The following is a 13290-nucleotide window of genomic DNA, read 5'->3' as shown; positions in this document are numbered from 1 at the left end:
GAGGTTTGCCAGCGTTTTAATTGGAGAGTCAGGATAATAAAAGGAGGCTGAACAGGAATCCACCCGCCCCACCCTCGTCCCGGAATCCTCAGCGGTCAGCACTCTCTGTACATATAAAAATGATTCACACGTAAAACTGAGGTAAATCATCATTTTCCTTTACCACGCTTTGCACTCATTTATATTTACATATATTACAATTAAAACTCACGATACCCTGGTTAGTCCCAGTTATCCAGAAAAGGAAAAGAAAAGGTTCCACACAACTGTACCCGACAGCGTATGACGGGACTGGCCGAGCTGCACCAGCATCTGCACTGGCGCCCACTGTTGAGCTTGGAGGGTATTGCACTTGAATTACCGACCAGTGCGGACTGGAGTGTGCAAGCAATAAAGGGTTTTCAGTTCGCCGAACAGGGCGCCCCCGTGCGTTAATCCGCAGCGAGGATGCCCTTCTGGTTTTGTGCGTTTGTTTCAAAATATAATAATAAAAAAAACACAATAAATAAGACACTTTAAAACATTTGATTTGATCACTGCTCATATACATAAAAAGCTCAAATTTAAGAGAACTTCAAGATAACACAGGAATCACAGATTTAACCTTCAGCGAATCTTCATGTTTCTTAGGAAACTAATCCTCCTCCTTCGAATTCATTTAATGCAATCAATTTATGCCCCTCAATTGATATTTAGAGAGAACTAGACTGGGAAAAATAAGGCATTTCTGTTTACTCTAAATGTCCCCTGCACATTTAAACATCGAGGTCGGGTGAATTAGCTTGGCCCATTAAATACTGCATTTGGGGAGAGAGACAGAGGATCGCCATTCTGTGCTTCACAGACATGCCCGTTAGTGACTGACACACCCTAACCCCCACTAAAATTTACCCCCCTAAGTACCTACAGACTGCCTTGCAGAAGCTTGCAAAAAAAAAAAAAAAAAAAAAAAAGAATATAAACATCGCAATCCCATAACAAACCACAAGGGGGCAGACACATGGACTGTGCTCCTCCGTTTTCTTATTTTTTTTGCTCAGTAAGAGGCAGCAAAAGCTCCTGCTTCTCCCCCATTTACAGCCAGCCACAAACAAGGACATGTGGTGCAACACGGCAGCGGGGGAGCAGCGCGTAGACGCCCGATCTCTACAGCAGAGGACACGCGTCAGCCTTCCCTTTCCGCAGACTCTCGGCAAGCGACCCATAGCGCATTTAAAAACAAAAAGACTGGATGAGAATAGGAAGGAACACTTTTCAGAAATCTACGACAGTTCTTGGCAGTTCCAGCACGACTTGGTCGGTGTGTTGGAAGGAAATATACACCAATGTAAATGTATGACAGCTTGGATTCAGTCCGACACAGTGTATGTCTACCTGTCATAATACTTAACAAAAAACGAATAATATTTCTGCTGTGCGTAACTGTTACCATACTAATGAATTATTCATTTGTATCAAATGTGCTATTGCAGCTTTGAAATTTATACCACTGTGTTTTGTAAAATGCCAAATGGGAGCTTCTTTATGTAGCTGAGATGGACTGAAGGAGTAATGAGGGACAATACGGTGCTTCTGTGGCATTCGGCTTGATCATCGCTCGCATCTCTGATCAGATGCTTCTAAGGTGGCAGGAAAACCAAACCGGCATGTATAAGTAAACCCACTGCTTGCTGTCTTGTCTTCCGGCTAGGCGACCGAAGAAAATCAGGATGCAATAACCCAGTGCTGCCAGAAGAGGGGGGGGGGTTAGTTCACCAACAGGACGTCTTCATAGGTTGTGGTTCTAGAAAGCACAGAGCAATTATTAATAGCAACATGGCGAGAGAGTGGCGATAACATCAACAAGCAGCCATGCCTGGACCATTCAAGAAGCACGAACCAGCAGCCCTCCCCAAACAAATCTCTCTCGCACCTGTCACAGCAACAGAAGAACGAGCAGGGGGAGGCGTCAAGGCCACGGAACTTTCCAGAACTGGGAGTGTCTGTACACTCCGCTATGAAGGCATGCAGGTCCGTGATGTGTATTGGCTCCTGGGTTTGTTGCTGCGAAGAGAAATAATAAACTGACGGTCTCTCCATTCCTCCCACCTTAATTATCTATCTGAATCATCATAACAGAAGATGCTTTAATAAGAGTTTATCTGCATACTGCAATATCAGTCTGGTGACAAACATTCACAGGTCGACGTCGACTTACGATCGATGCGGCTTACGGCTGATCGACTTTACGACCGTACCGAGATCGCAAATACGTGAAAAATTTTTGCATATGAAACAAAGGGCCGACTTGCTACCGAATCGACTGACAACCGGTCAATCGGACCCGACTGTGGTAGTAGGTTGACGACAACCTGTATATTACAATAATTTTGCAGTAATTGGATCAGGTTCACAGCTTACTCAATTACTCAATGGAACCATGACTTGGTACTTGAACCAGAATTTGCTGGATTACAATTTAACCTCAATGCCATTTCCTGCATCATATTCATACGTGACTGTAGTCAAATCATGATATTATTTAGAGACCTAGATGAGCTTCTGAAGCAGGTAAACATGCTGCTGTGCCTTCAAAGACCTCATACGTCCCAAACAAAGGCTTCAGCACAACAGCGTTTTGCCTTCATGGTTCTACGTTTGGTTCTTGACTCTCATCACTCCCCTTCCGGTCCACTCTCGGCGCCGTACCTTAATGGTTTCGTAGGCCCCGGTGATGAGCGCGATGAAGAGCGACAGCACCATGTAGATGAAGAGGGAGATGAAGGTATAGAGGTAGACCTGGCTGAAGACCCACACCAGCGTGCTGCTGTCCTGCATCTCAGCGAAGGTCACGAACATGTCGTCACCGTTGATCAGCGAGAACAGGCACTCGGACACCATGGAGAGCGAGCGGAACTGCGGAGAGGATGACGTTAGTTCCAGGCGAATGTCCCATCATCCTTCACTCACCAGACATCACTGCAGCCACTAAAGCTGGTTACTGAAATGCACCAAGAAGTTGATTGATTGGTTTTGAGCACATTTCCCAGAGAACTAATGCTGCGTTCCATTTGAACTCGTAAATTCAGAGTTCCTAGTCGGAAATTTGAACTGGAGCGCCCTTTGAAGTCGCAATTCCAAATCGTGAACTTAAAGGCACTGACACAACCCTGAGCTCAGAATTCAAGATGGCTGCTCCCTTCATCAACAGAAGTTAAAGCTGTAGTTTTATACAGTTTATTAGAACCTACATCTTATTTGTGGCCCATTAAATCGATTGTACACACAGTACTGTCTAGCCATTATCGGTGGACTTGTTGCTACGCAAAATACTGCGTAATACGTTTTTTATCCACAGATATTGCTAACAATAGCTAACAATCACCTGGGACAGAACTGGGGCCAGCTTCATTAAGCAGGATTTCTTGCTTAAGCAGACAACTTATCGGATTTAAGGTAGTCTGGGCTAAATGTAAATGAACAAAGATAAAGACCATTTAAACTGGGGTAGATTAAATCCGACAAGTTATCCAGCTAAGCAAGAAATCCTGTTCCTTGGTACCGCTAAATGGCGTTCCGACTTTGTGTACTGGAACACTGTTAACTCGTGTGTGACATCACTGCCAGTTCCGAGTTCCGACCCCCGAGGTAAATGTAACGCAGCATTACTCTTGGACTGAATTCTCTAAAGAGCAGGGGTCTCATAGTTCCAGCTTGCACCATGGTTTTCAATCATGATTATTTCCCGCCTGCTGACTGACCCACAAAGTATTTAACAGTGTAACATTATTCCGCTAATTAGCAGCACTAAACCCGAAAAATTTACCATCACCGGAGGTTTAGCGGATCATATGTATATATTTTTTTTGTTTCAGCTACAAAAAAAAAACTCAAGTGACCCAAAATGAGCTGTAAACTTCCTTGAGACTAACCCACTGAGTTGAGTGTGAGATCTCTGCTAAAGAGTGCAGAGCCTCTGTTGTGTCCCAGTGTCGGGTGCAGTGCATCCTGCCGGCCTGCGGGGGGCTCGCCTACCTTGACGTGGTACGGCCCCAGGACGATCCAGCCGCAGAAGCAGTAGCCCAGATAAATGACAGCCACACAGCAGCAGAAGCGGATGACATTGGGGAAGGCAGCGCGCAGCGTCACGATCAGGATCTGGAGGAAAAACACGCAGAATATTTTAGGAAGGACGGCTCCTCCGCTTCAAATTGTGATGCGGAGGCGTTTCAGGCGGATGTCTGTGCAAGTCACTCACATTATATTTCTGGAAGAAGGTGAGGTAGCGGATGACCCCCACCCACACCAGCAGGGTGGAGGTGCCCAGCAGGATTCCGCACACGTCGTACGCCGATATGGTCTTTCGGGAAAAAATGGATGCCATCAGGCAGGGACGTCACGCGACATTCGGACTCACCTGCAGAATCCGCGCCCCCGGTGACACAGACCTTAGCGTCGATGCCGATCTTCATGATGCTGCCGGTGATGGTGAGGACGTCGCTGATGATGAGAAGGATGTACCAGCCGTTGATGAACTCCATCCTGTCGGACCAGCACACGCTGCGGCCGAGGTTGACTTTGAAGAAGTGGACGAACTCCTGCGCAGGGCGAGGAGCACAGATTCACACGTGGCCCAGCACACAGACCCAGGCACTGGCAGCATGCTGCCTGTGGATTTCTCCTCTGACGGATAACAGCTTAGACCAAATGAGGCGATGTAGTACGACGTTTATGCCGCACGCTGCAGGTAGCAAAGGTCACCGTTAAGCATGACAACTTTCTTCTGTCAATTAACCTGAATGGGACTGTAGCACCACATATGAGAGACTCCGGAAAACTGCCAGGGAGCCAGATTTACACAGAGCCTAAACCAGGCTGCTTTTGTTTTCTAATCTGAGGCACGTGTCCATGAGCCATGTGTTTACGAAGGCTGCCAATTGCATTTCAGCGCTTGTCCTCCCCCCAGGCATCCCTGCTTTCCTCTGACATGTGTGCGTGCATCGCTGACTCTGCAGGACGGTCAGTTCGTCTCTCATCTCTGTAAACATGTGCATTACAATATGGCCACGCTCAAAAAAAAAAAAAAACAGAACATGTTTTTGCAGAAAATTCACCGCTGGTTCGCTGCCTACACACAGAATTTTCAAATTTAGACAAGGAAAAACAGAAACACTGGTAGGGTGGTTAGAACAAACAACAAAGTGGCTGCCTGAACTGGCCACGGAGAAGATGTCAGATGAAAAGATTAAACGAAATTCCGTCCTGGTATGTAGTTCTCTGCATATAATTCCTAACACTCCCCCACCACCAAATAAGCAGCAGTTAGCTTTTTGCTGTCCACGAATCCCCCTCTCAAACTGCTGACTTGCATAAGCAGGCAACTGAATAACCGAACTAAAGGTCACCGGTGTGTCATCACAGACAAACCCACACACAGGCGGATGGTGCATGTGTTCTGAGTACAGCCAGTTGCAGGCACTTCGAAAGTGCAACATCTCACCTAGTATTATATACCATCTCCTCACAGTAAGAGATGTTAGGTTTAATCTGTGCATTAAGCATTTTGCATGTTTTCAAGAGACTTTAACTGGCATTTAATTGTAGGTACTAATGGTCACTTTCCTCATCCTGAACCAGTTACCAGAGCAGTGATGTTGTTGTTAAACATGAGGTTTGGAAAACTGGCTTTACTGACCCCTAGAGAAAATGTCAGTGAATAATCTGAATAATGACAGCTCTGACAGGCTCTGCTCCCCGCGTTTATGCTTTACTCTCCTCCCAGGACACAGCGAGCTGATCAGCGGGGATTATTATGCGGTATGGGCACCTCCGAGAAGTGTTGTTTGATGAGAAAAATCATTTCACGAAAAGACATTTTTAGGAATGCATGAGTCATAAGTTATACAGGGTTAGGTCGGGGGGGGAGGGGTGGGATTTCACAAAGTGGGAAAACCACGTTGACAAACATGCTGCCCCCTCCCCCCAAGAAATTACACACATCTTCCACTGTTTCTGAAGGGCACCATAGAGACAGAACAATTTTGAATGCAAATCCTAAGCCTGCTTTGACAACTGCACAGCCCCCCCCCCTTTTACCCCACCCCCGGTGCCCTGCCTGTTGCAGAAGGATCCCTCTGATGATGGAGCGGCTACACAGCGCCAGAGATAGCGAACACACCAGTGCCACAAACAGGTCGAACGCCAGCCGACTGTGGGTCTCCGCTGGAGTGAGGGGCAGCAGAGGGTGATGGGCAGCAAGGCATGATGGGAAAATGGGATGGAGAAAGGCAAAAATGTTACTGAAGATGTTTGCATCGACCAGGTGATTTTACAGCAAACTGCAGCTACAATGCCCCCCCACACCCCCCCCTCTTTCTTCCTCACCATGCCCAGACACGCTGGGTGACTTGCACTCGTGGATGGAAGCCTGGTTGTCCAGGCTGATCTTCACCTTGCCACTGTGGGCCTTGTTATCTAGGGTGATCTGGAAGCACGACATCACCACAAGAGAGACCAGTCATGACATCACAAAAAAAACAGCTTCTTAACTACAACAGACTCCCTCTCCCCCCCCGACAGGGAGACAAAGACTAAAGTCACCAATCGGAATGTGGGAATGTCATTATGAAAGAATGACTGAGGAAGTGTTTGGCGTGTGTGTGTGTGTGTGTGTGTATATGCGTGCTATTCCTATATATGCCATTATCTTCCATCACGATGAAATCAGTCGGGTCATTCTGCGGCTATCGCACTGGCTCCCCATGACCGAGAGGCAGATACGCCCAGCAGGTAACACACACAACAAGCGCAGCCCCGGGTGACGGCAGGTCAGCAGGAGGGAGGGGCACGCACGGTTATGAAGAAGGTGTAGCAGTCCGGGATCTGGTTGTTAATGATGGTCTGGATGTTGATGGCCTTCAGCTGAAACTGGATGGTCACGTTGATCAGCCTGGAGGGTGGGGCGGGAGGGCATGGGGGGGGGGTCAGATAGCCGCTATCAGATGTGATACTGATAGGTGGAGAGAGGAGCCCCCCCCCCTCCCCGCCGTGTGACGTACTTGTGAAACTTGAGTGTGAAGTTCCTGTAGTCACTTCTCACTTCGGCCAGTGGTCCGGACATGGGGTTGATTCCTATACAGTCTAGGGGGGGCGCGGGGGAGAAGACAAATAAATAAAGAAAAAAAACACTCACTGGATACTCACTAGCAACTCAAGTATTGTGAAGATCCTGCCCTTGTCACTTGCTGTTTGTATATCGCACCGCGTTGTGTGAATGAAACACGCATTTTCTGTTTCTGTGGCAACTGAGCTGGAAAAACAAGCCTTTTGCTAACAGCTACAACCGGATGGCATGAACAGGTCATGATTTTCATATGACTTACAAGTACTGCTTTATGTGCAGTGCTGGGCACATACGTCTGAAAAGGGGAACTGATCCAGGGAACTGCTGCTGGGTGCAAATGTGGTAAATGCTTGAGAATTTTTGAGAATGGGGTGTGGGGTGTGGGTGGGGTTGGGGTTACCTGTGACGATACGGGGGTCGATGCTGAACGTGTCGTTGGCTGGGTCGATGTGGCCCTTCTTGTAGTACTGCTGACACAAGGAGAGGGCACTCCCGTTCACTTCCTTGTTGTATACGTACGCATAGCGGCCCACGGTGGTCTCCGGCAGTGCCAGGTACTGGGGGGGGGGGGTTAGCAAAGGGGGAGGGATGAGAACCATGCAGCAGCCAGAAACCAGTGATAACAGAGGACGGGTGGAGAAATACAAAAAGGAGACGTATATAAGAAAGGAATTCAGAAACATCTAGAACTCAGGGGACTAAAAGGGTAAAGACCGAGCAGTAATGGTTATGGCTCATGTTCTAAATGGTTCTGCGTCGGCGGAGCACCTGCTCGATAGCATAGAACATGTGGCTGTAGACGTCGCCCTGGGTGTAGACGGCCAGCGACTCGTCGGAGCCCTCGCTGTAGTCCATCAGGAAGAGGTGCTTGAAGGAGATGGTGTTTTCCTCCTTGAACGTGACCACCATCTGGTTGCTGAGTCCAAACAGCACCAGCTAGGAGAATGCGGGGCGGGAAGAGCGAGATGGTTACGGCGACGCATGCGTGCGCATGCATTGCACGGCGCCAAGGCAAAACAGCTCAGTACTCGTCTGCGGCCCCCCTCCCTACGTTCCACGCGACTGGATTTCGATGCTAAATTCACAGCGCGAACTCAAAGGCAAGTTGGAACAGTGCCGAAGACGTCCAAAGGTTGTTGGTCTAGTGACAAGAGCATAAAATGTGACAGGTTGGTGAGAAATTATGAAGTGGCCTCCATTACCCTCATCGCTTGAGCTGGGAGCTCAGTTCGAAGACAGGATCGACACGTCCTGTTTTGGTCAAGGTACACGGGTGACATTTTAAAATGTTTTTGTGGAAAACACAGCATGACGTAACAGCAGCAATATGGCGGGACAGCAAGCGGAATAGGGGTGAAGGACACGAGCTCGCAGTAACCATGGGATTATACACTTTGTTTTTCCTGGATTTGAAGGTAATCTAAAGCTTGGCGATTAGGATAAAAAGTGTTTCTGAGAAAAGTGCAGCAGCAGATTATATAGAAGTGGCTTTAGAGGAGTCAGCAGTATGACGTCAAACCACAGACCTACCAGACATTCAGGTTTATAAAAAGGTCGGTTGACGAAGGTGACCTTATCGTGGTCTTTATAACTAAAGTATTATGAATGGTGGATCATTCCCTATGTAATTATCCAAAAATAATAACCCCAAAATCTTTATCAGCACAATCACAACATTTCAGATTAAAGACGCATTGACATTCAGGCTAGTATAACTGTTAACGGAAGTAAAGCTAAGTGGGACATGGGATGATTTGGTGCAGCTCGACGGCCGCGAGGCCCCCTAGTGGTGCGGATGTCTGCGCGTGCGGCCGGCTACCTGCACTGTGACCACGATGATCTTGAGCAGCTGCAGGCCCAGCTTCACCGGCTTGCGGCCCTTGGCGTGGAACTTGTCACATGGGCTCATGAAGAAGTACTTGAGCTTCCGGCGGAGGGCCTCCTCCTCCCGTTCCTGCGCTGCCGACGGCCCGGTGCTGCCCGCACTCGTGTTGCTGAGGTCGCCAGAGCCATAAGCCGTCACCGACGTCAACAACCTCTCCCTCTCTGGCAGGTGGAGGGAGACACAGGGCTGAGTGAGTGTTTAACGGAGGTTTTGGAACCCTACTCCAGCAACCTCAGCTACATCTACATTCCATGGCAGCTGTCTGTGTAGACTGGGACTCCCGCTCGATTCGCCTGTGCCATATGCCCAGTTCTTAGGGACCCCCCAGACGGTCCACATTTTCGCTCCCTCCCACTTCCCAGGGAACTGGGAGGCAGCAAAAACACTGACTGCCTAGGTGGGTCCCGAGAACTGGTTTGGGAAACACCAGGTTAGAGAACAGTGTAGTACCCAACAGAGCTGCACCCATTAAGCGCCCAAGGCCAGACCCAGTGCACCTCTGTGGCTTCCCAAACCAAAACGCCATTCATTTGTTTTTACTTTTTTTAATCATGCGTTTCCCTCTATCAGCGCCATCTTTTGCATTCACCCCCACTCCAGTTAAACCAGTCTCCGTCCCTTTCCCAAACAAAGCTCCACTTCCGTCGTCCCACTGCTGTGTTGTGCGTCTCTGCGCGCCATTCTGCCAAAAACTGCATCGTCCAGCCGGATCCAATCCAGCAGGGTGTCAGCACCTCCTTGAAATAACCTAGAGAACTTCCCTGTACGAATATCAAAAACTGCTAAAGAGGAACTGGGAGCCCTCCTCTTCTGGTGTTTATACTCGGTTTCGTCAGTGAACATATATGAGCGGGGGAAGCTCAAGACCCACCGATAAAGCAGACAGCTGTGGACCCAAGAAAACAGGCATGTCAGCTAGGAACCTCTCCATCAGACCTGACCCTCCAGGATGCGCAGGCACGAGCCCCACTAACCGGAACAGCTTTATCCGCGCACAAACCTGCGGTCTATACAATGGGGACACTCGTGTAACTCAGGCTGATCTAAGGCCAGCGCCTCTTAGCATTCAGAAAGTGCTCAGGAGTTATACCACAAGAAGGCAACATGAGATCGTTGGGAAACTCATCTGCCCAATTGGGTCGTAAATCCCCGCCCCCTTGGCAGACCTGAAGTTATTTCCATTCGGACTTTATCCTCATTATTCCTTTTAATGGTCACTTCAAGACAGACGACGGCAGCTCAAAGCATCGTTTTAACTGATCACTATTAACTCTTGATGGAACTGGGCCACATTGTACTGCTCTCCTTGTGCCTTGCATCTTGACTACAATGTAATGAAGCCCTACTTTCATTTATGTCACTTCTTCACCTGCTTTTCCCGGCATTAAAGTCACAACAAGCCCCCAGTATCCTACTGAACTGCTGAAAACAACAAAATGTCATTCGGCCATAATGTACAAATCGCTTCCCATTGTGACATCATACAAACAGAACTAAGTCATCAGGCACCTTTTATCCAAATGAGTCTGCTGGAGCAGCTTATTATGCCTGTATCCCATAACTCTGGCATTCATAAGCTGTGTCAGTCACTCATTAATATAATGAGCTCACACCACATACTGTGAACGCAGGTTTTAAACTGATTCTAGCACCAAAAAGGAACTTAAGGAAATTGGTCAAAAGTGTGACTAAGCCTGAATCTACCACCCAACAAAAAAAGGACAGTAATATCGTTGGGGGGGGGGGATGGTGCACCCCAGGCACTCCTTTGTCACCACAAGTATTTACACACCAACTCCCCCACAGACAAAAAGCAGGTGTGTTAATCACAGCGCTGACACAGACATTGCGTCCGAAATGTTCACGCATGCCTTGCTACCACAAGGGACGGAATTCAGAGAATAAAGATTTGCTGTGATGGAATGTGTCGCGTGTCTGGACGGGGGCCAGAATCGGCCCAAATAAAACATCACCAGATAAGGGCTTTTGTTACTTTGACTGATCAGCTTCCGATCGCAACCAATCAAATCTAGAGGAGACAGTGAAGAATCAAGACTTTCCAGTCTGTCGCCTCAGTTGTGCCACAAACATCGATGGCCGAAGACCAAGTCTGCGAGCGAGACCATCACAGGTCACCAGATTAACGGCTAGGCAAGATGCATGAACAGATGTTTGTAGGACAATCTGCACTAGGCCACACACAAAACCGAACCATGGATAATCCTGTACCGATAAGCCTGGACTAGAATCAGACGTGAGATCACTGGTGTTTTGGCATGACCGCCATGCAATCAATGAGAGACAGCGCATAGCTTCCATCGGTCACGCATAATTACAGTGGGCTGCGGGACGGTTGCCCGGCAACCGCGGCATTACAGCCACTCTGCTCAGGTGCTGGGGCTTAGGAGGGAACGGTGTCGGGCGGAGGAGGGGTTAGGGGACAAAGGCAGAACAAAAGACTAAGTTTCTCCATCTGAAAGGTGAGCATTTAGGGCAGCCTCTAATGTTCATGAAAGAGAACGCATAACGATTCCACCACAACAAAACATACATGTACGAATGTTTTCCAAACTCTACCGTCAACATCGCCAGCCTGCGGCACAGACAGTAATCCTCATTTCCATCTACCACAGACGAATACTCCTCACTCACTGTGGGCCACTGCTGTGGTGTCACTCCTCAGCTCTGCCAGGAGTGTCTGCTACACTCCCAGAGTGACGTATTACCCTCGGAGCCAAGAAAACTAGAAGTACAACAGACAGCTTCACAGTTAGAAAGAGTGATAAACAGATAAAGACCAGAAGTGGATCACTAAGTATTTTGGTATTGATTAATAACCCTGCAGATGGGCTTCAATGATGTTCAACCGCTGTGTTTACTTAGGTTATGAAATATTTTAGCGGGTAGCAAATCTGACGCAATGTAACTGATAGACGAAGAAAATACAGTGGAAACCGTTCACTGTTCAGTACAATAAATAATTTCGCATGTCGCTGTATTATGGTTCAATAAAATTCGACACCAAGTTGCTAACCTATCGATTTTCGTCAAGATTTACGTTTTTACGGATTGTTATTGTCAAAAAGAATGAAAAAAAGTATTGCTGTTGTTGCAAAATGCAGTAGACTTACCAACGCAGTCGTGGTCGTGGTTGCAGTTATTAAAAACCGAAGCAGCCATTACGAGCTCGTACAATGCACAAATAAATAAAAAAAAATAAAACGCTATAACCATTAAAACCCGAGTAAAAATATAAGGTCCGCTCAGCTGATTTATTTCCCCCCTGGGCGATCCATGGGTTAGCGAGCAGACCATCTAAAAGCAGACTGCGTTGGATCGCAGCTGGAGTTTCGGGACGAACGCTAGACATTCGAGCCGCGCTTCCTCGATGGTCATGTGACCAGGCCATGTGACATCACATGCCGGTCTAGTCTCGTCCGCAACGTCACTGTCGTTTAACTCCGCTGGCGGTTCGGTCTCCGTGGTTGGAGTTTCAGAAAAGCGCCCGTGGTTGTCTTCTGGAGAAGCATAATTGGATTGTGTGACCTTTGTATAGCCTGTTACACGGGGCAGTCTGTGGAGACGCATAACTGGATTTCCTGACCTTTGTATACTTTAGTAAATGTATTACGTAGAAGAGTTTGATGACCTTTCATGCCGTCATTATAAATATGTGTATTATTTTTGGCCTTTGACTTTGAAGGAGTAGTAATTTATGCAATACGACATTATACATTTAATTCACCAGCGTGTTTTTTGGCTGAGTATGATTTTACGTGGCTGAGGTGTCGCCTTCAGCCCACTAGGTGGTGCTGTGCGCCGCGTCGAACTCTACGGAATAAATAGCGTTCTGAAGCGAAGTAGCGCGTTCGGATGTAACCAGACACGCTCACGCGATCATGTGTCAATTAATCCAACACTAGGATTGGTATTGGTAATATCGACACCGATATCTCTTTTCTACCCAGTTATGGGTGGCCCTTCCTGGTAGTAGCTCACGTCCTGCCCTGTATAATTATACATTAACATTTAAATTGCCAGATTAAAAAACGATATTTTAACGCTAGAATAGATTCTAAAAATGAAACATTCACTAACGATATTTCAGTATTGATCCGTACATCCTGACTTTAAGTCACGGTTGGCCAATCTTATCCACAAAGGGCCAGTGTGTATGCTGGTTTTTGGGGTAACCTTTAGGTCAGCTGTTCATTCCCAGGTGTGAGGACTCTTCAGCCAATCCGTTTTAGTGACTCTAATTACTGACCCTAATTAGGGAGTTGTGGTGAAAACCTGCACACAC

At 47.7% G+C, this 13290-nt stretch overlaps 1 protein-coding gene across 2 annotated transcripts; it reads right to left on the bottom strand.

Moving 5' to 3' along the window:
• mcoln1a (mucolipin TRP cation channel 1a) lies at positions 1-12418 on the bottom strand. 2 transcript variants are annotated; one of them, XM_049015745.1, is made up of 15 exons: positions 12119-12415; positions 11640-11730; positions 8922-9148; positions 7871-8038; positions 7503-7659; positions 7038-7119; positions 6832-6928; positions 6364-6463; positions 6095-6201; positions 4428-4577; positions 4238-4339; positions 4015-4137; positions 2689-2895; positions 1913-2043; positions 1-1783 (listed from the first exon to the last, which is right to left on the bottom strand). In XM_049015745.1, the coding sequence occupies exons 3-15, from the start codon at positions 9009-9011 to the stop codon at positions 1747-1749; spliced, it is 1551 nt and encodes a 516-aa protein (XP_048871702.1). In that variant the 5' UTR covers positions 9012-9148; positions 11640-11730; positions 12119-12415; the 3' UTR covers positions 1-1746. The 2 variants fall into 2 exon arrangements, with proteins under 2 accessions (XP_048871702.1, XP_048871701.1); XM_049015744.1 differs by lacking the exon at positions 11640-11730 and having other exon boundaries at positions 12119-12418.
• Between the last annotated feature and the right edge of the window lie 872 nt (positions 12419-13290).

This window comes from Brienomyrus brachyistius, chromosome 5, assembly GCF_023856365.1.
Source record: "Brienomyrus brachyistius isolate T26 chromosome 5, BBRACH_0.4, whole genome shotgun sequence".
In the NCBI taxonomy this organism is placed as follows: Eukaryota; Metazoa; Chordata; class Actinopteri; order Osteoglossiformes; family Mormyridae; genus Brienomyrus; species Brienomyrus brachyistius.
This window is presented reverse-complemented; position numbering and strand designations above follow the sequence as displayed.